Source organism: Spermophilus citellus, assembly GCF_964194105.1.
Source record: "Spermophilus citellus genome assembly, chromosome: 4".
Lineage (NCBI taxonomy): Eukaryota > Metazoa > Chordata > Mammalia > Rodentia > Sciuridae > Spermophilus > Spermophilus citellus.
This window is the reverse complement of record NC_138185.1, coordinates 113,079,581-113,102,814: the sequence shown is the minus strand read 5'-3', so window position 1 is coordinate 113,102,814 and position 23,234 is coordinate 113,079,581. Positions and strand designations below refer to the sequence as shown.

Here is a 23,234-nt window from a genome sequence, read left to right as displayed (position 1 = left end):
TTTCTGATAAGAGGAACCCCAGTTTTTATCAGCTTTTCAAAGGGTCCTATACAATCAAGGGTTACAGCCACAGTCTGGGTGCCCTCTGCTGGCCTTAAGCAGTGTGGCTGCTGTGGGGAGGATCTGGGCCCTATGGCCACAGGCAAGCTGTAGGAGGAGGCCCGTGGCTGTCAGCTCTCATGGAGAGGAGCCCATGGCAGTGACCACAGGGCCCAGACTGAGAGCCCCAGGCCTGGGCCCCCGGGCCAGGATGCTCCTGTGTCCCTGCCCTGCAGGTCTCACCTTCCAGAGTGCCAGGACAAGCAGGGCCAACAGCAGGAGGCCCCCCAGCGTGCTGCCCACGATGATCCAGATGGGGACCTGGGAGTCCTCTTGCTTGGAGATCTCAAACGTGACCTGCGAGGGAGGGGGAGCCAGGTCCACAGTGTCACCACTCTGGGACTGAGTGGCAGCCCTGGGCAGGACAGGCGTCAGCAGACACCTGGAGGGGACTGTATCCCTTCCTCAGGGAGGCGCTGGAGGGATGGCAGGCATGGCTGGCAGCCACCAGCCCCTACCCAGTGGGCACCGGCGTTAGGTGGCCCATGGCAGGCTGCCTCTGGGGGTCGCTTTCTGCTTCTCCCGCTTTGGCCACCCACTCTCCCTGGATTCTGCCACTTGGGCTGTTCCTTTTCCATCCTCTGCCGCTTCCTCACTGTCTGCCAAACATCCCAGGGTTACCCCATGCCATATCTCCTCCTTTCCTGTGGTCACTCCCCAGGGGACCCAGGGCTGCCTTCTGGGGCATCATAGGCAGGGTTGGGGCCCACGACACTTTTAGGGGCCCGGGAAATTTTTACTTGCCTTAAAAATTAGAATTAAAAACAATTAGAATTAAAGACAATTTAACCTGAATTATATTCATTCTTTTCATACCAACAAGTTGAAAAGTAAGAATTTATTTATTAATATTTTAGTGGAGGAAGGGCCCCCAAGGCAAAAGTTGGCCAGGGCCGTGGAAATCACAGAGCAACCCTGGGACTCACTGGCTTTCACTGTAACTGGTGACACGTTCACGTTTCCATCTTCTGCCTGGCCCCTCCACTGAGTCCCTGATGTGTCCATCAGTCTCCTTGGCACACCTGGCAGCTTCCACAGGCCCCCGACCCAGCTCCTGACCCTGCTGTTCACCCCAGACCTGTTCCTTTGGCATCTGTCTCACCAAAGCCAATGGCAGCATTGTTCGTCTCTTGCTACCCTCAGGCCACAGACCTCTCCTCCTGGTGGAGCTCACTTTCACACCCACATGACTCCCTCAGCAGGATTTCCTTAGAAACACCCAGAACGTGGCTGCCCTTCTCCACCTCCCGAGCTGCCCCTGGGTCTGAGCCGGTCTCTCCCTGGAGTCTGCGATGGTGACCTAACTGCGCCCCCTGCTCTGCCCATGCTCAGCACAACGGCCAGGGGGATGCTTTCAATCAGAAAGGAGACTTAGCTTCTGCTCAGAGTCCCCTGTCACTCAGACGGAGGGAGGAAGGCCTTGTGCTGGCCCTTAGGCTCCCACTCCCTGGCCCCGCCATCTCGCAGGCCTTGTCTGCAGCGCCACGCCAGCCCCCCACCCGCCACTTGGCTTCTGACTGCCCATGTGCCCCTGTGGGGCCACACCACTGCTGTGCCCTCTGCCTGCAAGGCGTCCCCACTCAATGCCTGGGACAGGGGCTGGAACATGGTAGGAGCTCAGGAAACCCGTGGGGGGTTCACCTGCAACAGCCCGGGAGAGCCCTCCCCAGCCACTGACTCCCTAGTCAGCCTGAGGCAGCCCTGCTCCCCTTCCTGAACTTGCAGCTTCAGTTTCTGTGTCTGAAAAGTAGGGTGTGGGGCGGGCCTCATGGGGTGGTGAGGAGTGAGTCAGATGCTGTGATGTCTGCCATGGTGCTGGGCCCATACTCGGGCTCTGTATATGGTCGGTCCCTTGTAAGATCTTTTTCTGTCCCTGCAGGCTGGGACCTTGTTCTACCTCCCCACCTGCCTTGGGTCTAGTGGTATTGGTGCTCAATTTGGAGGTTGCTAGATTTCTACAAGAGAAGTGAGGTGTCTAGAGAGTCTAAGAGGGATTTTTTTTGGAAGGCTGGGGGATGGAAGAGGTCCCCTAACAGAACCATAATGTGAGAGGGATGGTGTGTCTGTGTGGGAAGGGCGCTTGCCATACCTCCTCTCTCTCGGATGCCTGGAAAATTCTAACATCTTTCAGGAATCAGTTCAAAGGGACCATCCCCAGGACATTCCTGGCCCTGACACTTCCTCCAATGCCTGAGCTTCCCCACATTGTCCCACACTTGGTGGTCACTGTGCTCTTGTCTGCCTAATTCACCTCTACCCTCTGCCTGGTGGGAGCTGTAGAAGGGGCACCCAACACAGGCCAGATGGATGAAGAACAGGGGGAGGCTGGGTGGGTGTTGGCTCCCTGGGGAGGAAAGCCTGGTAGTGACCGCAGGCCTGAGGCCAGAGCTGAGGTGCTGCTGTGTCCCTGCCCTGGGGGGCCTGGCCTTCCACAGCTCCCCACTGTGCCTTTGGGTGGATCCCCACTCCTCATGGCTTCTGGGCTTGGCCCTGCTGCCCCTCGGCCTGCTGTGCCCCACTCTGATTGGGGCTGATGTCCGTTGGCCTCCTCTGTTAAGGACTGGCCTCCAGACCTTGCCTGTCCTGCAGGTCCCTGGCTCCTGGGGCAGGGTGGAGTTTACTCCTCCTGTGTCTGGGGACTCTTGCCCAGAGCCCAGGCTGGTGATTCTGGGATGTGGCCAGTGGAGGGCAGCAGAGTCCCACGCCTGGCTGCCCCATCTGTATCTGCAGAACTGGGCAGTCCCAACTTTCCCAGTCCCAGAGAGGATCTATCTCAGTGACCTTGCCCCTTTCCTGGACCCTGACTGAAGCCAGTGTGATTTGTAACAATCTGATTTTATCTATTTTTTTTAAGAGCCCAAGTACTGAGACGTCTTGCATCTCTTGGTCTTTACAACTGCAGTTCACATAAGGCTCCTGACACCCAGACACCCAGGCTGCTCGCAGATCATTAGAACTGAGGTGCCGGCAGCTGGAGAGGAGAGGCACTGGGCACCTGCCCACTTCTGTCCCTCCCCACCCTGCCTGAAGGATTATTCCTATTGCCTTTTTTTCTCTGCTTAGCCTGCCCATCTTTCTCTTAGGAAAACCTAGGGCACGACAGCCCTTTCCAAGCCTGGGGGGCCCAAGTCCAGGTCTGCTGGGTTCCCAGGGGCTCACCTGGCGGCTGGGGTCCTCCTCACGGAAGATGAAGGGACTGTGGAACTGCCTTTGCAAGGCTGCGTTGATTATGATCTTCACCGACCTGTACTTGAGCTGTAGTCATAGGCAGAGGCCTAGTCAGGGCTGGTTCAGAAGCTTCTGTCCTGCCCCTCCTGGGCAGCCCTGGGTGGGAGACCTGCCAACCGCTGCCCCTTCCCTCCCTTCCCTGCAGCCTCGCCCAGAGGCCCACTCACTGCTTTGAGGGACCTCAACCAGAGGTTCCCCAGCAGATGGAAGTTGATTTCCTGATTGGGGGCCAGCCTCACGTTGCAGTTGATGGAGACCACGTCGGAGTTGCTGTGATTCTGAAAGAGAAGATGGGTCTGGTGGGAGCAGCAAGGCTACAGGGAGCAGGGGAGGCAGCTGGCTGGCTGTGACCTGGCATGCCACCAGGGGCTTGGGCCACCATGCGGTTCCACCAACAGGGGCTTCGCTTCTGGGTGAGGGCATGGCAGAGGGGTGGGTGTGGGGCACATAGGCTGGGGTCCAGGCTCCCCGGAAGACACACTGGGGTTGGCATATCTCATGCTCCTCTGAAGTCATGCACGGTGACCAGACTGGGTGTGTTCCGGGAACAGAATTTTGAACATTAAGGAATCTGTAAATACCTTTGCCATATAAACAGATTCAAAGAAAAACAATCTGATCAATGCAACAGGTACAAAAATAGTATTTTAGGAAATCCAAGTTCTGTTCATGATAAAAACTCCCGGGAAACTTCCTGGATCGTGTGTGTGTGTGTGTGTGTGTGTGTGTGTGTGTATGTGTGATGCTGGGGATTGAACCCAGGGCCTTGTGCATGTGAGGCAAGCATTCTACCAACTGAGCTATAGCCCCGGCCTTCAATGAACTCTTTTTAAATGTATTGCATTTTATTTACATTTGTATGCTGAATACTTTACACACACGACTACCCTCAAGTTCAGCCCTCCCCATCTGCCAAGAACGATTACTGCCGTGGATTTGGTGTGCATCCTGCAGAGTCTCTTTCTATCAGGCACGCATGGAAGAGTGTGAGAAGCAGCCCTAAAAGGCTCCACAGGCTGTGGCTGTTGTTCAGACAGTTTCTCCAACTGCCAGACAACATGCTCCGTACTTGTTCCTTGTTCTCCTAACCCCTCTGGTCTCTATCAATTTTTTTTTTTTTTTTTTTGGTGCTGACAATTGAACATGTGAGTCAGGTGCTCAGGAACAAAACGCCCCTGGAGCAGGGTAGCACTCCTCTAGCCCAGCCCCCCAGTCCCCTGGCTCTTGGTTTGGGGCCACTCACCAGTTGTGGGGTATGACTCAAGTCTTCCTCCATTGGGACTGGCCGATACTCGGTGCTGTTCCCCCAGACGTTGCAGGACGTGTTCACCTGCGTGGAGGACACGGGTACACATGCACACACGCACCCCCCGAGCCTCGTGGCCACTCTGCCAGACCCAGTCTCCCAGGATGCTTCATTTCTCTTCTGCCCAGGGAAAGCCCAGCTGCCCTGGTCCTGGGAGGAGCTGAGGTCTGGGGACATGGGGACATGCCTAGGGAGTATGTCCACCTCCTTCTGACCCCCTCCCCCTGAGCCAGCTCCCAGAGCGTGTGGTACCTGGTCAGTGAGAAAGTCCCTCAGCATCAGCAGGCGGTTGCCACCCCTGGTGGCGACGGGAACAGTGATCTTCATCATCACCCCATGGATGGGGAAAAAGCCCAGGTTCTGAATCTGTGGCAGAAGCAGCAGCAGTTGAGGGAGGGGAGGAGAGGCCCACAGGGCCAGCAGCCCGGGCTGCCCCCAGCCCATCTGGGGCAGGACTACTGTGGAAGCTGCAGAGCTCGGCCAGAGGGTGGCAGGGCTGTGAGGACCACAGTGCAGGAGGGCTGACGGGGCCAGGCCCCCAGGGCTGAGAGAGGGCCCCTTCCAGTCTCAACCCCTCGTGGCTCAGGGGATTTTGTTAAGGCAGGAATGGAGACGGTGACAGCCATTACTGTATTATGAGAGATAACTGCTGATTAAGGCAGGATATAAACATGAGCATGTGATAGTTGGCATCCTGGCCCCAACACATCCAGGGCCCGAGCAGTGGTGGTTACAGGCAGGGCTTCGGAATCAGAGAAACAGGGAGTACAACCCCAAGGAGGAGCTGTGTGGCCCTGGGCGAGTCACTGATCTTCTCCTGGGCAAGCCAGGCAGAGTTCAGGGTGTCTGCAGCCCCGTTTCCCGCTGTCAGCTGCCCCCAGCTCCTGCACCATTGAAGGAGAAGTTGACAGACTCATTTCAGGGCAAGGAAGATTGGAGACACTGTAGCAGAGGCCGCTAAGCTGCTTCTGCCCAGCTCCCTCTCAACTAGATCGTAATATTCTGCACAAGGAGACACACTGGAGTGTGGGGAACTGCCAGGGAAGTTTTTTAATAGGGAGGGGGCGTGCTCTTTCCCTTTCTTTCTTCCTGCTGCCTGGAATGAGAACCGTATGACTGCAATTGCAGCCATTTTGTACCACAAGGTGATTTTAAGGCTGGTATCCCATGCTGAGGGTGGCGAGACAAAAACCCAATCCTGGATGACTTTGTGAAGTCATGACTCTGGACTTCTTTTATGGGAGGGCATCAGTCCTGATGTGCTTAAACCACTGCTTTTTTTAAAAAAAATTTAAAAAATCTCGGGCAGACACAGTTCATCTCACTAATGCCCCCCGCCCTGCCCCCACCAGCCTGAATGTTTTTTAGATGAAGACTGAGAAGCCCAGAGAGGGGAAGTAACTTGCCAAAAGTCGTGCCATGAGTAGGTGGCAGGGCTCAGGCTGGGCTCCAGCCATTAGTGATGATTCCAGATTCCTCCCCTCCCCCATGCATGGGGGGTTGGGTGTCCTGAGCTCCTGCCCTTCACTCTCCACGGGGCGTCCCCCAGCCTTACCTTGAAAACACAGTGGAAAGGAGGTCCGGTACCATCATAGCTGTCCAGTGAGCTGTTGGCCTTGACCTCGTAGTGGCTCAGGCTGCTGCTCCTGCAGAGACAGGAAGGGCCACCAAGAGCAGCCTGTGTCGGCTTGATGGACAAAGGAATGGAGAGGGTGTGGGCCTGTGCTGCCTCCCCCAGACCACAAAAGCTGCATTTCCTCTTTTTTTATTGATACTAGAGATTGAACCCAGGGGTGCTTAACCACTGAGTCACATCCCCAGCCCTTTTTTGTAATTTCTTTAGAGACAGGGTCTCACTGAGTTCCTTAGGGCCTTGCTAAGTTGCTGAGGCTGGCTTTGAACTTGCGATCCTCCCGCCTCAGCCTCCCGAGCTGCTGGATTACAGGTGTGCACCACCGTACCCGTCCACATTTCCGCTTCTGTCCCCTGGAATGCTGCCTTGAGAAGGGTCCTGAGGTTCAGCAAGAGTAAGTGCTGCAATCAGCTAGCTGTGGCCTCGGTGGGCACCACTCAGAGAGCTGGTACCTGCCATCCCTGCCCCGCTTCTCCACCTGGGGCCGTGGCCTCTGGTGAGCACCACCCTGCCCATTGTGTGCCCTCTCTGGGGCTGGAAGTCCCCCTTCCGCCATGAGGGTGCTGTGTCCTGTCTTCTCTGTCTGCCAGATGGGCTAGTGGGTAGCAAGGTGGGTGGGGACAGTGTGGCCTGTGTGTGGGGGTCTTTCCTCAGTGGCATTGCTTAAAATTACTTTGGTAATGATAAAAGCAGACTTTTAGTCGGGCTTTAAAATTCTGTTTTTAGCTTCCCTACAGACAGGGCACCCACCCGACAGGGCCTGTGCTGGGGAACCTCTCTGCCCACCACCCTGCGCCTGCTGGGAGCTCTGGGGAGGGGGCCAGGCCTGACACTCCTCCTTCCTCTCACCAGACACCCCTCCCACCATTGATGAGGGGCTGTACTTCCCGACCCACCAGGGACACACTTGGCTCTTTGTTGCCCGTGTCCCTTGGTACTGGGGCCCAGAAATGCCCTCTGGGGTGGGGACATGGCCCACCTGGTGAAGAGGACGTCGGCCTCGTACTTGAGGTGGAGGCGCATCAGGGCCGCGTTGTCTTCCTTGGTGCTGTCCTGCTCATCACTGTCACTATGGGGACACTCAGGTCAGGAGGAGCCCGCCCTCCACCCTGCTCTGCCGGGTTCCTGCATCCCCACAGCAGGAGGGACCTGAGGCAGACCCAGGGGGACATGAATGGCTTACCTAGGGGATGTGCACCGGGCCAGGCTCAGGAGGGAGCCGGCTCCTTCCCAGGGGAGAAAGGCCAGGGAAACCAGAATGTGGAGGCCAGCCTTCCCTGACACCTCCCAAGGGATGCACAGGTATGGGGTTGGGGAGGACCCTGGGCCAGAGTTGGGGTGGGGGTTGTGTGGGGCTAGCCCCTGCCTGCAGGCCTCCTCTTAGTGGAACTGCCCACTACTGCTCAGGGCTGCGGGCAGGAAGGATAGTGGGGTTCACGTGGAGTTGGTCCCTGATCCCCAATGCCTGGTGCAGGGTGCAGGTGCTGCTCAGAGTCACATGGAGGGAGCTGGGCCACCATGTCCCCAACAGCCTAGCATCATCTGCTACCAGGGCAGATGCAGGGCATCAACATCTGGCCCCGCTTGTCCTGAGCGCTGCTTTTCTTCTGTGCAAGTCCGGCCCCGGGCTGGGGGTCTAGTTAAGCCCCTGACACGCAGACACTCTGCCCTGCCTCCCTCCACTCCCTCAGGAGGAGAGAGGGAAGAGGCCGAGGAGGCCTGGGAGTCCCAAGGTCTTGCAAACTGCCACACGGGGCGGGCAAAGCCAGCAGGAGACGAGAACATGCTGGTGGGCTGGTTGGGCCGCCCAGTCCCCATGCCCTGGTCTGTGTGTGTGCGAGTGTGTACACGCCTGTTGGAGCACTGGGGCTTGGGTGGCCTCAAGTACTTATTTCTCAGCTAAGGATCTTGGCTATTTCTGAGGCTCCAGAGTGCACAGAATTCCTGCCTCCCTCCTGACACAGTTTACTACTGTCACCGGGTGATTCATGGTGTCAACCTATAGCAGGCCACCTCAGGGAGGCCTGGGCGGCAGACAGACCCATACAGAGTAAGAAGAGTTCTCTTAAAAATGAAACAAATTTCAAAGGGAAAGAGGCAGCTACATGCTATGTGTTGTTGGGAAATCCACTCAACCTCTCTGAGCCTCTCTTTTCTTAATTATAATTTGGAGGATGTGGTGGGGAATAGCTCCTGCTTTGTTGAGATTAAGGGACTTCGTGAGGAATGACATAATGTACAGTGCTTTAGAACTATAGTTTTTTTTTTTTTGTTGTTTTGTTTTAGTTTTTAGTTTTTGTACTGGGGTTTGAACCCAGGGGCACTCTACAACTGATCTACATCCCCAGCCTTTTTATTTGATTTTGAGACCCTATGGGGTCTTGCTAAATTGTGGAGGTTGGCCTTGAATTTGCAATCCTCTTGCCTTGCTTCCTGAGTGCTGGGATTCCAGGTGTGGGCCACTGCTCTTGGGCAGAACTGCAGGGTCTTTAAACACCTCTATCTAAAGGCCAGGGACCAGCATTCCCACCCACATCCAAACCTCCCAAGAATGAAGAGAGGCTGTGCACAGGGGCGGCAGCCGGCCCACCCTCGCCCCACCCATGGCTTCCCCAGGTTGGGGCAGGGCTTGGTGGGATTCAGTGTGGAGAGGGGAGTTCTAGGGGCCAGATAGGGAGCCGGCCTGGGAGGGGCAAGCTGGGAGGAGAGGGAGCAGGCTGGGCCCTGACCTGCCTGAGCTGAGCTGGATCTCCAGGTGGTGCAGGAAGATGGACTTGCTGAATTCGAAATCCAGACGGAAAGCCACCTGCACGGGAGCAGGGCCTGAGCCTCGGCATAGCGGGACCAGGCCTGGCCCACCCCACAGCCCCTGCCTGTGTCTCGCCCAGCCATGGGCCAGGCTGGCTGGGAGTGGGCTGGGGAAGAAGGACTGCTGCGCCTGGGGCCTGGGATCCTCCTGAACTGGGTTTTCCGCTGGCTGGGGCAGGGTCCTCCCTCCTCTTCCTCTTTGTTTTTAATGAAAGCCAATTAAAAGGCGGCCTGTCCTGCCTCAGACCCTCAGCATGATTTTCAGGGGGAGGAGGCCCTTGGAGGTGGGGGAGGGTAGCAGCCATGACCACACAGAATGGTGTCAGAGGCTGGCAGGGCACCTGCTCCCGGTCCAGCAGCCCAAGGCCACACTGCTGACCGAGTCCCGGAACTCTCCTTGCCCTTCCCTGGGGGTGGGGTCCTGACTGTGGCCTTGCCACATCTGACCTTAATCCACTAAAATACTTGGGAGCCCCTGCAGACCTCCCACCTGCCAGTCCCACCCTGGTCCCCTCCCTGGCTCTCTGTGCCTCCCCCAGACTCCTCCAGCCTGCCCCAGCCTCAACCTTGGCCTTGGCCTTGAAGAAGGGGTAGCTGACGTTGCAGACTTTCTTGTGCAGTCTCCTCTCCTCATTCACACACTCGATGCTGCTCTCGGACTCGTCCTGGGGGGGAGCGCACCAAGGCAGCAGTTAGGCAGGGCCCAAGGTGTGCAGCCACCTGCGCTGCCTCCTGACCACCCGAGAGACCACCGCCCACTTGAAGCCTGGGGCACAGGCCTCTGACCACTGCATCCAGGTCTCCAAGGCCAGGGTGCAGCTTGGTTCATGGCCCAGGGCATGATGCAAGAGCCAGCTGTGCTTGGTGGCCAGGTGCCAAGATGGGCAGGTGCTCAGGGGCACTTTTGCCCTCCCTCTGTATCAGCTGGATGTCCCACTGCAGGCAGGACACAGAGGCCCAGAGACAGGAAGCACCTAGGCCAGCCTGCTGGACCACTGTGTGGGTGGGGTTTGCAGCCAACTTGAAGACTCTGTTTTGGCCACCTTTAGGGGAGGCCGCTCTGTTCGCTTTGCTGATCCTGCTGCCTTCTAGCTCCGTGACCCATGGAGTGACTGTGAGCTTTCCATCAGGACCAGAAAGGGTCTCTTAGAGTCATGAAATGAGGTTTTGTGGCCTTACATCTTTACAACTCAGAAAAACAGTGAGCGGGCTGCGGATTGACACCTGGGGGTGGGTGGGTCGTGAGGCTTTTGTCCGAGACTTGGTCCACAGGCTAAGGAGCAAACCTGGGGCCAGCAGATGGGCAGGCACTGGGGAGAGGCAGCTGTTCCACCTGCGACAAAGTCCCCCCTGCACTGTCTCCTCTGGGACTCTGAATAGTGGGTCACTTCTTGGCTGTTGGCCAGTGAGCAAAGTGTGGTCGAGGCCAAGGGGGAAGCACTCCCAGACTGTCTGGCCGGTGTGAGCTGGGCCCCACTGGGCCAGCACTGTGTCCCCTGTGAGCGGGAGCAGAGGGAGGGGCTCATAGGTGCTTGGGCTTGGCCACACACTCACTTGCCATGTCTCTTCCTGCGCATCTGCTAATGAGGACGACAGCACCCACCATGCAGTTGTCACAGGATTAAGTGATAAATGCATGGGAAAGCAGAGTCTGGTTCCAGAATGCTGTAGTCACTCATTCCCTGGCCGCTGCTCTCATGGTGGGTATGGCCAGGGCACATGCGTGCTGTCAGCACATGTCTGTGCAGACTGCGTTGGTCTGCACGTCAGTGCGTGTGCCTGGTTATATGCACGTGAATGTATACATAGGCTGGTGTGTGTTCCCGGGCGTGAGGTCAGACTAACACATTCATTTATGTCCTGCTGAGAGGGCTGCTTCCTCCACCAGAGCTCCTTGGCTGGATGCGGGGAGACTGGACAGGAGAGCTGAACTTCCACACCCACCGCCACAGTGGGCAAGCCCTTCACAGAACACGGCTTCCTCTTCTCTTTGCCTCTGTGTACTTCCGGAAGCCCTTCTGGGCCACAGAAACAAAACTCATGCCTCCCTCCCCAGGGTCGGGACAGGCAGTTACTGGCCTTGTGGAGGGTGGGCCAGGGGGTGCAGGGATGGGGCTTGATTCCCCTGTGGATCCTAATTCCAGACAGACACTAAATCCTGGGGCAGGGAGGGCACTGAGAGACCATCAGACGGCTCCCTGTCCCCCCTCTGGGCAGTGGGTGGGGAGTACTGTTGACCCCAGACCAGGCCCCTGACCAGCATGTGGACGCTGGGGGAGTGGGTGGCTCTGAGCAGTGGTTCTGAGATGGAGGTGAGGACAGAGGCCTGGTGTCTGTCCTGCCCGGTGCTCTCAAACCAGCAAGGTCACAGACTGCGTCTGAGGGAACCTGGGGTCCCCCAGCAGCCACACAACACAGCGGTTCCCTTGACACACAGGTCCTGAGGGACTTCCACACACTCAGTCCTGGTCCTGCTCCAGGGACAGATGTGCCAGGACAGGGTGCTTGCCCTCGGGGACATTGGGGTTTCAACAGAGCAGCATGAGGGACTGGTGACTTTCTCACTGCGCACGCAGGGCTTTGCCAGAGGGCTATGCGGCATGAGGCCCTCCAGGAGACACAGGCTGGAGAGCGAGTCAGGAGGCTGGACCCACCATGGCGTGCAGCTCAGGAGCAGGAGTCCACCCCACTGCTCACCAGTTCTGCGGTCCAAAAGAGGCCCTGTCAGCCCACTCCATGCCTCGGTTTCCTCCTCTGTAAAATGGGGACACAATCTCCCTGCCCACTGTGTTTCCACCTTCTTCTGAGAGTGCCCAGTGTGTGCTGTGTTCGCACAGTGCCCGGATGTCACGGGCAGGCAGCAAGTGGCAGGTTGCAAGCAGCAGCAGGGGCTGGTCCTGGGGGAGAGGGCGTCCCTGGCAGGGCCTGGTGCAGGAGGCTCAGTGTACACAGGCAGGCCACGCAGGGAAGGGGCGGTGCTGGTGGGACCAGGTGTGCGGGGTGGGTGGGGGGTCGGGAGTGTTGGCGGGGAGAAGTGCAGGTGTGGCTGGGATGGGCTACAATGAAGAGTCTCAAGCTCCTGTGAAAGTGCCGGGAATGATCCGGAGCTTTAAAGTGGGGAGTGAAAGGCTCTGGTTTGTTAGGTGGTGAGATGGACCCTTGGGAAGCCTGGAGGAGAACTGTAGGTGGGCTGTATGGGGGGTGGGCATCCTCCAGATTGGGGCCAGGGACACGGCTGAAGGTGTTCCTCCCGTGTACCCCAGGGCTTGCACGCCCTGATGCCAGAGGCCCCCAGACACGACTGTGCACTGAAATTAGCCGGAGAATCGCCCTGAGGCCAGGCTTCACCCAGGACCAAATCAATGAGACTCCAGAGAAGACCAGACAGGCCATTTAGGCTCCACAGGTGAGTTTCCTGTGCAGCCAGGACCCATCTTTGCCTCGGCCCGGCTGGCGGTGGCTGAGGTCCTACCTTCTGGATCAAGCTGGCAAACTGCAGGTTGGCGGACTGGGAGATGTTGAGCACCGTGCTGTAGGCGTTCTCGCCTCGGTTTTCCAGAGCGGCCTCCACTGCCACCCGGCGGCGTGTGTTCTCAATGATGAAAACCGTGGTGTCGAAGGACAGGGTGTATTTGGAGCAGTCCTGCACAGGCTTCCTCAGCACCTTCTGGCAGTACTCCCTGTGGGAAAGACCAGGCGTCGGACAGGTGGGAACCAAAGGATGGAGCTGAGCTCAGGGTTGGTGCAGGGGACGGGCCTGGGGCACTTGCTTGGCTTCTGCCTATTGGAATAGTCACTGGGAGAGGAAGGAAAGCGGATGGCAGGGCTGGAAAGAGCTCACTCTTCAAGACCACCTCCTGCTCCAAAGACCCCTGGATCCCCCCTGATGGGCTGTATGCTCCTCTGAGCTCAGAGCCTCGTTTGACCTCACTCTCATGTAGCATCTCTAACTAGTCATGTTTCCCTTTTAGCCTTGGGTGCCAGGAAACTCAGAGATAGATGGAAAAATGATCTTGATTACAGCCTAGATGGTTAAAATATTTGCTTCTTCATCTTTCAGTAAAGTTTGGATGTGCTATTTCTATTTATTATGTCTAGCATATACATTTTCTATCTGAATTATCTCATAACTGGATAAAAGTTGAACATATATTATTGCAAAACACATGTAAATTGTAGCCATGATATTGTTCATGTTTTTCCTTGTGTGCTAGTTTGCATTTCCTCAGGGGACTGTGGGCACCCTGCTCAGTTTCTACTAGTCTCCTTAGCATCTTGCCATCAGCAGGATTGGAAAGTCCAGGCATTTAGCCAGTGGACCTGGGGGTTGCCCAGTCTGGGGGCTGGAGAACAAGTACCCAGAAGTGAATCCCCTGATTCTATGCTCCATCTGTTTTGTAGTTTGGGCTCAAACTACAAAGTTTAAAGAGATTAGGGTAGACAGCAGCATCATTTTAACAGAACAGGTGACTGAGGCCCGCAGAGGGGGGACTTGACTGAGCTCACACAGGGGTTGGAAGCAGAGCCTGGTGAGAACCAGGCCCCAAGTTCAGTGTCTGGAAAGACACTCACCACGGCCTGTGACAAAGGTGTGCAGGGAATGGTCCAGGGCCCCTTGAGCCCGGGGTCAGCAGCGAGGCTGGGGCAGGGTGTGTGTGGGGGGCAACTCACATGGCTGTGGGCAGGTCACTCCGAGCATCCAGCACGAGGTCAGGGACACAGTGTTCGTCCTCATTGCAGCCATTCCAGAAGGGCACCTGGGCCAGAAAAAGCCAGTTGTGGGGGCTGGAGAGGGACCCCCAGCATCCAGCCCTCAAAGTCATGGCACAGCAGCGGTCTGTGCACTGGACATGGCTGGGTCTGCTGTGCCCTTTCCCCAGGCCCCACACTGTCGGCCTGGTCAGTAGTTACCTATCCTGTGGTTCGTGTGGGGAAAGGCATTTGGTACTGAGGACACAGGATGAGGAAGAAAGAGCTTCCGCCCTCAGCTCCTGGGGAAGACGGGTGCATGAACAACTATAGTGTAAATGTGCAAAAAACCCAACCAAATACAACAAAATATGAGGAATAGAAACAGCAAAAGGGAGAATTAGTTACTTTGGCCTGTAGGTGTTCAGAGAAGGCTTCAGAAGTGACAATGGGTCAGAGTTCTAAATGATGACTGAGTTTGCTGAAGGGACCAGGGGAGCAAGAAGTCAAGAGAGAGGATGAGTCTATGCAAAGGTCCTGAGGCAGGAGTGAGTCTGGGAAATGACAGGTGGTTAGTTAGTGTTGCTATAATAAGAGACACTTGGATGGAGGAAAGGAAGAGATGAGCAGGGGATAGTTATTACAGGGACTTGGGCCATGCCAAACTACTGACAGGAGTCACTGAGTGCTTTAGGTGTTCAGGTTGAGGCAGGAGGGGTCCTGGCTGTTGTTGAGTTTTTCCAAATGTCTGGGGGGCTGGTCATGCCCTTCATCTGTGTGTAGAGGTGGAGAGGAAGTCAGCCAGGGGGTGCTGAGCTGGGAGTGCTGTGGCCTGTCCCCAGAGAGAGGCTCAACGGGCAGTGGGAGATTCAAGCCTGGAGCAGTCCTGTCGCCACCAAGAGCCCGGCCCAAACCCCAGGGAGGAGCTGAGGTTGCAGAGGCACACGTGTCTTAAGGCCAGGGACTTTTCTCAAAGGAGGGCCCTGTGGCTCTCCAGGTGGACACTATCTATGGGGCTTCGACACTGCATGGTGAACTTGCACTTGGAAACAGATGCACTACAGCAACAGCTGGGGAGAGGGAAGTCACATAACCCTGAGACGGGTTCCCAGGCTCGGCCGGCCCTCGGGGGCTTCGCGTATTCTAGCGCCTCGTTCATCTTGGTGGGCTCCAGTCTCCGATCACACTCCTGTGCCCCCCACCCTGCCTGCTGTCGGAGAAGTTGGAAACTATACGATGACCTTCAGAAGCAGCCCTATCCAGTCATTAAAGGAACAATTTGACATGATAAGCAGCTGTCACGCTCAACGATACGGAACAGCCCATTTCCCCAGGAGGCCAGAGGTGGCCGAGTGGACACAGCACCATGCACTTAATAGATGCCGAGTGAGACTTCGTGTGAGTGATGGGAAGCGTGTTTCTTGATTGCTGGGGGCTAGAAATCTAGATTAATAAGGTTTTTGAGAAGCTTAGCAGCTCTTTAGAGGCCTCCGTAACATAACACGCCTGGACTCTCTTTATTGGCATTTTTTTTTTCTTTTTAACCTTTTCTTTACATTTTCCTTTCCTCTGCTTTTCCCCATTCCCGTTACAGTGTGCTCCAGGGAATAAAAGCCCACCCTCCCCAGAACTGCAGGTCTGAATTTTGTCTATTCTTTAAAGTCCAGCCCAAAGCCACCTCCACCAGGAGGTCCCCCGGGCTGTCATCTGATTGCTCCATTGACTTCCTCAGAGCTCATGTTGCCTCCTGGCCTGGGACCCTCGCCACCACCGGGCATCTAGCTCATCACGGCCCAAGCAGGGCAGTCTGCCTCAGGGACTTCGGCACATGTGGAGGGGGAGTGACTGCCCTCACTCATCACTCCTGGCTCACCGAGAGGAAGCAGCTCTGCCAGCTCAGGGATGGGACCTTGTTGGGGAGGACTGCGGAGGGACTGGGAGGGTGATGGACGTGGTGAGAGAAGAGGGGACAGTAAGAAGCTGGCTGTTCCCTTACAGTCCCTTGGTGGTGTTGGAGAATTCCAAGTAAGAACTCGAGTGATTCTGAAATTGGTTGCCAGCTGGACTCAGCAGTGTTCAGAGACTGGCTCAGTGACCGGAGCTCAAGGTCATGGCTTAGGTGGGCTCTAAGGGTGCTTTCTCAGTCCTCAGGGCTCAGGCATTAGATATTGCATTTTACAAACCTTATCTGCTCCCCCAGCCCAGTTCGGACACTGTCAGACAGTGTCTTTGAGTGGGGTCCACATGAGGTTGCAGACGTGGGATGCATCTGAGTGTTGGACGTCACAGGACTAGGGATGCCCCAGAGCTAGGGATTAGCAAATGTGGTTGAGGGTGAGGCCGGAGTCAATGTCGAGGCTGAACATTTCTTCTTGGAATACTTAGGGGCAGGCTTGGGAGAGTGTTCATCAGTCATTATTCAACCAGCAGAAGACCAGGCTCAGTGATTGAGCCACTCTGACCTCCACGTCCTCATCTGTAAACGTGGGAGGTGGATGATGGAGGTCCCAGATCCTTTCTGGCCCTGGGACTCTGTTTCTCCAACACCTACTCAGTGGTCCCTGTGCCGGGGATACCGAGGAGCCTCCAGCAGGAGAAGGCCTGGTCCTGACTCTCTAGGGATTGTGCTGTCAGAGCTCCATGCGACCACGGAACGGGCAAGTTGTGGATCTGCTGGGACGGAGGCGGGAAGGCGTGGCGGGAGAGACTTACTGAGACTCTGAGTGTGGTGGGCCAGCCGTCATCCAGCACGGGGCCGTGGTCGGGGTCCTCCAGGGAATACTCCACCGAGAAGGTCACTGGCTTCACGTAGTCAGCGGTGTCCTGAGGGGTGGAGGGGAAGGCAGGGGCGTGGACATTGGGGCAGGACCACTGACCAGTGAAGCTGCAGGAGGGCCCTCAGATAGGTCCCCAGGGGTGGGGGGCGGGGAGACCTAGTGCTGTCTGCCAGGGAAAGGACTGTCCCGTGGAGAGGCTCCTGGCTCGGCGCCTGCCAACCTCCTGCCTGGGGTACACTAAGCTCCTGCTCCTCCTTCAGGGCTGACTGGTCACCTGGATACCTGGGCCTGCAGGGAGCCCACAAAGAGCCTCCTCCTCCTCCAATCCTGTTATTGCCTCTTCTCATATGACCTCCAAAACCCCTGACTATGTGCTGGTCTCCCCTCCCAGTAAGGAATAGGTGGGAGCCTGTGCACAGGCCCACCACCATGACAGGGGTCGATGAAGGATGGACAGACCAACAGATGAACTAGGCGGGCGGTTCAGACTGGTCTCCAGTGCATGGAAAATGAAGGGGGGGACGATTCTTTGATTTGCCTGCGGTGCTGGGCCGCCTCTGGGACGGGACTTGAAATCACACATCCCAACAGACTCCCGTGACACGGCCGTGGCAGGTGGGGCTACACCCCGAGGACTACAGGTCAGGGGCACTCCAACAGGCCCGAGGACTTCTCACACCCCTTTGCTTTCTGGCCACAGGCTGTGAGCACCCAGGCCAGGTGGGTCCCGGGGCCCTTGCTGGCGTCTCTGAGGCTGGAGCTGTGGCCTGGGTGTTTCTGGAAGGAGGCAAACTTCTCACCCTCTTCCCCATCCATAAAGGGGGCCCCAGGCCACCACCCTGCTTACCACCCTCTGGTTCCCTTTTCTGCCAGGCTGGCCCCCCACTCCTTCTTCCAGCTATCACTCTCTCCCCCACCTCCTGGTCTTGGTTTCTAGCCGGTGCTGCTTATCCTCCCTTTGGCTGCTGGTGGCCTCAGCTCTCTCTCTCTCTCTCTCTCTAAGCCCCCCTCCCTCCTGAGTTTCGTCCCCTGCTAAGGAAGCCATGGGTATCTGACAGCTGGAAGCAGGGGTTTGGAAGAGGTAGGTGGACATACACCCCCCGGGCTCCTCTCTGGGGCATGAGTTGGGGCGTGGGTGGCCAAGGTCCAGAGCACAACCCCTAGCTGGCCTCCTGTGGACTCAGAATGGGCCTGACACCCGCCAGGCTCTCACCCCGCCACGGCTGGCTCCCCCTCCAGTTCTGTGTCCCCTGCAGAAGGGGCGACTGCGCTCACCAGGACGTGGAAGTTGATGCGCTGACAGTGCTCCTGGCCCGAGGAGAGCAGAACAGCCCTGTTGGTGAACTGGTCCCCACCCTCATCCAGGTGGGCCCGCGGCATATACCGCCTCTCATCCATGGTGGCGTTGTACCTGATGCCTGGAGGAGGGGACAGGGAGACCTGAAGGTGGAGCCACATTCCCATGGAAGGCTGTTTGCCTTTCTCTAAGAATGGCCTCTGGGAAGTGTGCATCCTCCAGGAAGCCCCCCAGGCTGGTCAGGGAAGAGCCCTTCCTCTTGCCTGACAGGTCCCCAGAGCAGGAAGCTTCATGTAGGGAGCAAGTGACGCAGGAGATGAGGAAATGGAAGGAATGGAAGAGAAGAGGGAGGAGAGGAGGAGAAATGAAGGGGGCCAAGCCAGAAGGAAAGGGGAGGAGAAAGGAGGGAGGAGGAGAGGAGGCAGGACGAGGCCCAGTGTCCCCTTCAGCCCCTGCTGGAGTCACACACTCTCCACACCCTTCACCTTCCATCTCCCCCTGCTCTGGGTCCCTAGACGTGCAGGTCAGAGCCTCTGCCGCTGGCCCTGGACACACTAGGAGGGAGCCTGGCCTCCCCACTCGTCCTCAAGCCTCCCTTCTGGGGATTAAGGCTGGCAGCCTCCTCCCCTTCACCTCGGAAAACCTTTTGCCAGTTCCAGGAAGGTCTCAGTCCCTTCTCCCATCCCCCAGCCAGGCTTTGGGTGTCCTGGGCCCTTGTATTTTCTCCTGTCATAGATGGAACTTGGAGGAGGCATAGCCGCCCAGGCCTGCCTTTGTTCTCAGGTCTTGGACACCCTGCTCCTCCCTGTCTGGTCCTGCTCCTCGACTGACGTGGTACCAGTTGTCCCATTTCAGGTGCAGGCCCTGCCCGGTCCTAGAACCTGCAGCCACCACTCCTGGGCTGCTGTGAACAGGAGCCTGACTTGGACCTTCTGTGGAAGGATGGGCTGTAGAAGGAACTGTCCTGCCCAGACCCACACCCACTGCCTAATGGCACCCATGACTACTGTGGTCACGTGCCTGGCCCCAGGGTCCAGCTTCCCGCCAGCTGGCTCCTGGCTCTGTCTTTCCCTCTGTACCCAGGCTGACTTCTGGGTGTCCACCCTGTCTGCTCCCCTACCTCCAGTGCCATGTTCAAACTGGAGCCAGACTATTTCCTTCTTCCCCTGTCTTCTTCACTGGTCAGTTTTGTCCACTGTCACCCTAGCCCTGCCACGAGTCCCTTTGTCCCTAGGAATGACAGCACTAGAGGGGCCTCCAGCAGAGGTGGCTCTAGGTGTGACCTAGTGCTTAGAAAAAATTTCAGGAAAAGCCCAGACTGTGGACAGAGCAATCGCAAAGTTCACAGGGAGACTGGGGTGGGGTGGGGCCAGAGGGGCTGGATTACCAACAGTTGCTGTTTGGAAATAGGGCGCCAGGAAGATGGGCGTGAAGCAGAGGAAGGCGGCCAGGCAGGTGGCATCCCTGCCGTTGCGCTTGCAGTCCTTGTGGAAGATGTTGATCTTGGATGGCTCAAAGTGGAGGCTGGCATTGATCTGAACCACGGGCTGGGACCTGGAGGAGAAGGGCCAGTGAGCCAGGGTGGGGCAGGCTCTCAGCTGTGACAAATGGGAAAAGTGGAGATTCAGACGGGAGCAGAACCTGCAAACCACCATTGGAGGGCGCTGTGGGGTGGGGCAGAGCGGGGCTTCGGATGCCACAGGACTGGGCAGAAGCGTGCAGATGGACGAGGGCTCCGCAGCCTCATGGGGCCTTCAGAAGCCCTGTGCCCTTCTCCCAGGCGTTGTGCTTGCTGTACACACTGCCTTCCCTTTGCCCCCTCATTATATGGGGTTCCCAATCTCATATGTACATTAGAATCATCTGGAATGCTTTAAAAAACCTGGGCCAAATTGAATTAGAATCAGGCATTAACATGTTTTAAAGTGATGCTTCTCAATTTTAACCTGTTTGCACATCCCCAGAGCTGTGGGAGACCAACCTTGCTCGTGACTGAGTCACACTCCCCTGCTGGGAGCTGAAGTGCTCAGTCGCAGAATGTGGCAGAGCTTTCCCCATCCTTCTTGGATTCGAGGGATGGTGTCTTGTGCATGGGTGTGTCTTGCTACAGCATGGGTGGAGCTACGCTCACCTGTTCCTTTGTAATATAACCCCTTGCCCTGATTGGAATAGAATGTTCCATGGAAGTGCCTTGTGTGAGTCCCCTTCTCTTACTGTGCCCTTGGGTGTGGCCTACCTAGATGTCCATCAACCTGCCAACAGTGGACATCATGAAGATAGACTCAGCCCCCTGAAACCTGACCCCTTGCCTCATTTGAATAGCTTCTCCTCAATAAAAGGGGTCAGCGTGTGCTCTCGCTCTCTCTCTCTTCCTGCGGACCCTTAAGGTCAGAGGAGCCGTCACAGCGACCCCAAAGAAAAAGGTATTTGTGTCTCTTGTGTGATTATTTCATGCAGCCCAATCAGCCCAGTTCAACTGGAGTGACCCCTGAGCCTTTTAGTCAAGAACAGAAACCCGGCACAGAGCATCTTGCTAGAATGCAGATTCCAATTCAATAGTTTGGCATCGACGCTGTGCTTCCAACAAGCAGGAGCTGCTGTGGGTGGCTCAGGGAACCTACTTTGAAGAGCCAGAGGTGTAAAGATCTTTGGGTGATTCTGGGCGTGGCTAATGAAAAGAACAGTGTTCTAGAGCTTCCCCAACCATCTGTCCAATACTGGCCTAGTCAGGTAGCCAAGGATACAAAAGTACTCTTGGACTGATCTACGTCAAACATAATTAGGAACAGAAACCTACTGCCTCTGCAAACCACGACTTTATAAAGGACATAGGTGTAGCTTGGCTCAGCAGTTTTAGAGGTAAGGCTGGTTTCTTGGTGGACCTGGGACAAGTCCCATGAGACCGCTGATAAGGCCTGCAAAAGTCCTAGGGGTGAGCGAGGACACCCACTTGACAGCCTTCTGGAATCTTCTGGTGAGTTAAAAAAAAAATCACTGTCCTCTGGGTCCCTCTGGTGAAATTCTGTTTCAATTGGTCAGAGTTCAGCTAGGACAATGAGTTTTAAAAGCTTCCTGGGTGACCCTAATGGACAGTCACACTTGGGAGCCGTGGGGTTTGACCATAAAGTCTTCCCAGAGGGCTCTGGCCTGCAATTCCATCACTACAGGCAGCATGCAGTCCAGACCCCGAAAGTCGGAGCTGGATCAAACCCCTTGGGTGAGACTTGAGTCCCTGGGGTGGGTGCAGGTGTGTATCTTGTTTCCCATACTGTTGATGTGCCACCTTAAGGACCTGCTGGCCATTCTATCCCCTTCCCTGCGCCTGGACGCCTGCCTCGCTTCCTGGCTGGTGAATACCTTCATCAGCCTTTCAAGCCCAGGCTGCTGTTGCTGCTGCCACCACTGCCCCAACCTACAAGCCCCACGTGTGGGGAAGAACTCTGACTGGGCTGGGCTCTTGGAGACTGTGGCTTTCCTAGCACTGCCCAGAGGGCCACAGGACACAGGACACTGAAAGGGTGTGGATACTTTGGTTATGGATGACAGATATGGGGGCCCAGCAGGTGTGCTGCTCCTGTGTCCCCTACAACGTGCTGTGTCAAGAAACAGGTGCTGAGCAGGAGCTGCACTTGTGGCAAAGCCGACCACTCAGTAGTGCGTGCTCAGATCTGCTCTCCTTTCCTGCTTTTCTGAGATGGAACCTGCTCCCAAAGCGTCTGCTCAGGAGCTTATGTCTTGAGCTATTTTCTACAAAACCTGGGTGGAGACATTTCCCCTCTGGGTGGCAATATTCTTGAGGATGGGACACATCCTCCCCGTCTTTATTCTCCCTGTAAAGTCACAGGATATCTGTTTAATGCATTCTAAAAATTGTGTGAAAATTTTGAATTTATATAAAATTGTATGCAGGCAGAAAAAGATAGGGAGGAAAGATGCCAAAACACTCAAGGTGGTAGTGTGAAGCTGGAGGGAACACAGAGCAATCTTTTCCTTTATTTTACAATTTCTCTTTAAGTTATTATGAATAAATGATAAACTGTAACTCATCAAGGTACATGAAAAAAGCCTAAGTTAATTATTTTTTTGGGGGGAGCATCTAAGAGAAGCCAACCTATGGTAAAATATAGGAACTTCTAGAGAGCATTGAAATGGAGCCTTGAACAAAGGAAAACAGAAGCCCCAGGGGTTTTGGGGAAGGAAGCCCTGTATCACCTCTCCCACTCTAGAGGAGGAGGAGAGATCCTCCCAGCTGAGCCAAATGTGCTCAATGTGCTCCTCGAAGTAGCTTGAAAAGCTGAAGTGGAAGGAACTCTGGGAAGCAGAGCTTTCAGGACAAATTCTGGGGTTTTCTTTATTTTTTTTTTTTTGGACTGGGGATTGAACTTAGGGGCCCTCCACCACTGAGCCACATCCCCAGCCCTATTTTGTATTTTATTTAGAGGCAGGGTCTCCCTGAATTGCTTAGCACCTTGCTAAATTGCTGAGGCTGGCTTTGAACTCGCCTCAGCCTCCGGAGCTGCTGGGATTACACGCAGCTCAGGACGAATTCTAAGAGGGGTTTCACACACTACTGTGATCTAAAGTCCCACTAATCTATTAAGAAGAGGGATTTGAACTTGAAGATAATATTTACTGATTCCACAAAAGGGAAAGGTGTCATCCAAGTTTGTTCGACTGACAGTGGTTAAAGGGACAAAGACCCTGCAGCCTGTCCTTTAAACCCTCTATCTATCATGACCCCCAGGAGAGCCCAAGAGGCAGGAAAAGTGGGGGAACCAACCACAGAATCACAGCATTGCCCAGCGCGCCCACGGCCAGGTCCACCAGCCCGTCGTCGTTGAGGTCCAACTGCCCGTGGATGCTGCAGCCAAAGTACCGGAGCCCGGGAGCCAGCTCCGACGCCGCCACTCTCTGCAGGGAGAGGAAAGCGTGGGCAGGGCGTGAGCACCGTGAGCTCAGGCAGGGCCCGCAGGCACAACGGGGGGTCCTGGGGACAGATGTTGGACACCATCGGGAGGCTTCCCCAGACCAAAGCTGTCTCCTTCTCAGTCTGTCATGGCATGACATTCCCACCATGAAAGCCACGCTTTTGGATTAAAATATTATGTCTTGAAAGCGTTCCCCATTCAGTGTAAATAGATGCTGATTGGCAGTCACCCCTCAGCATTTCAGATCTTGGTGTATTTATTAGATGATCTTATTAACAAAATATGTGGGCCAAATGAGGACGAGGGGCCGAGACAGGTTAGTTCTGAGGTGCTACTGGTGGGGTGTGTGAAGGGCACCCAGCTGTGGAGCCAGTGGGGAGTCTTCCACCTGCGGTCAACAGCACAGATGCCTGTGGGGGTGAGGTAGGTGCCTGGGTTTGTCGTGGTTGACCTTGGGAGGATAAAGGCA

General features: G+C 56.0%; 1 protein-coding gene across 1 annotated transcript in view; it reads right to left on the bottom strand.

Moving 5' to 3' along the window:
• The window catches only part of ITGA11 (integrin subunit alpha 11), a 118,185-nt gene that overhangs the window by 5,706 nt on the left and 89,245 nt on the right, over positions 1-23,234 (bottom strand). Inside the window, exons 15-29 of the mRNA XM_081293135.1 lie at positions 22,618-22,748; positions 19,225-19,391; positions 17,816-17,958; positions 16,476-16,586; positions 13,746-13,831; positions 12,547-12,754; positions 9,641-9,739; positions 8,996-9,072; positions 7,246-7,335; positions 6,189-6,279; positions 4,886-4,999; positions 4,571-4,657; positions 3,495-3,605; positions 3,259-3,354; positions 283-396 (exon numbers count right to left, since the gene is read on the bottom strand). Of these exons, the coding sequence (XP_081149261.1) occupies positions 283-396; positions 3,259-3,354; positions 3,495-3,605; positions 4,571-4,657; positions 4,886-4,999; positions 6,189-6,279; positions 7,246-7,335; positions 8,996-9,072; positions 9,641-9,739; positions 12,547-12,754; positions 13,746-13,831; positions 16,476-16,586; positions 17,816-17,958; positions 19,225-19,391; positions 22,618-22,748 (1,725 nt within the window). The remainder of the gene's footprint in view (positions 1-282; positions 397-3,258; positions 3,355-3,494; positions 3,606-4,570; positions 4,658-4,885; positions 5,000-6,188; positions 6,280-7,245; positions 7,336-8,995; positions 9,073-9,640; positions 9,740-12,546; positions 12,755-13,745; positions 13,832-16,475; positions 16,587-17,815; positions 17,959-19,224; positions 19,392-22,617; positions 22,749-23,234) is intronic.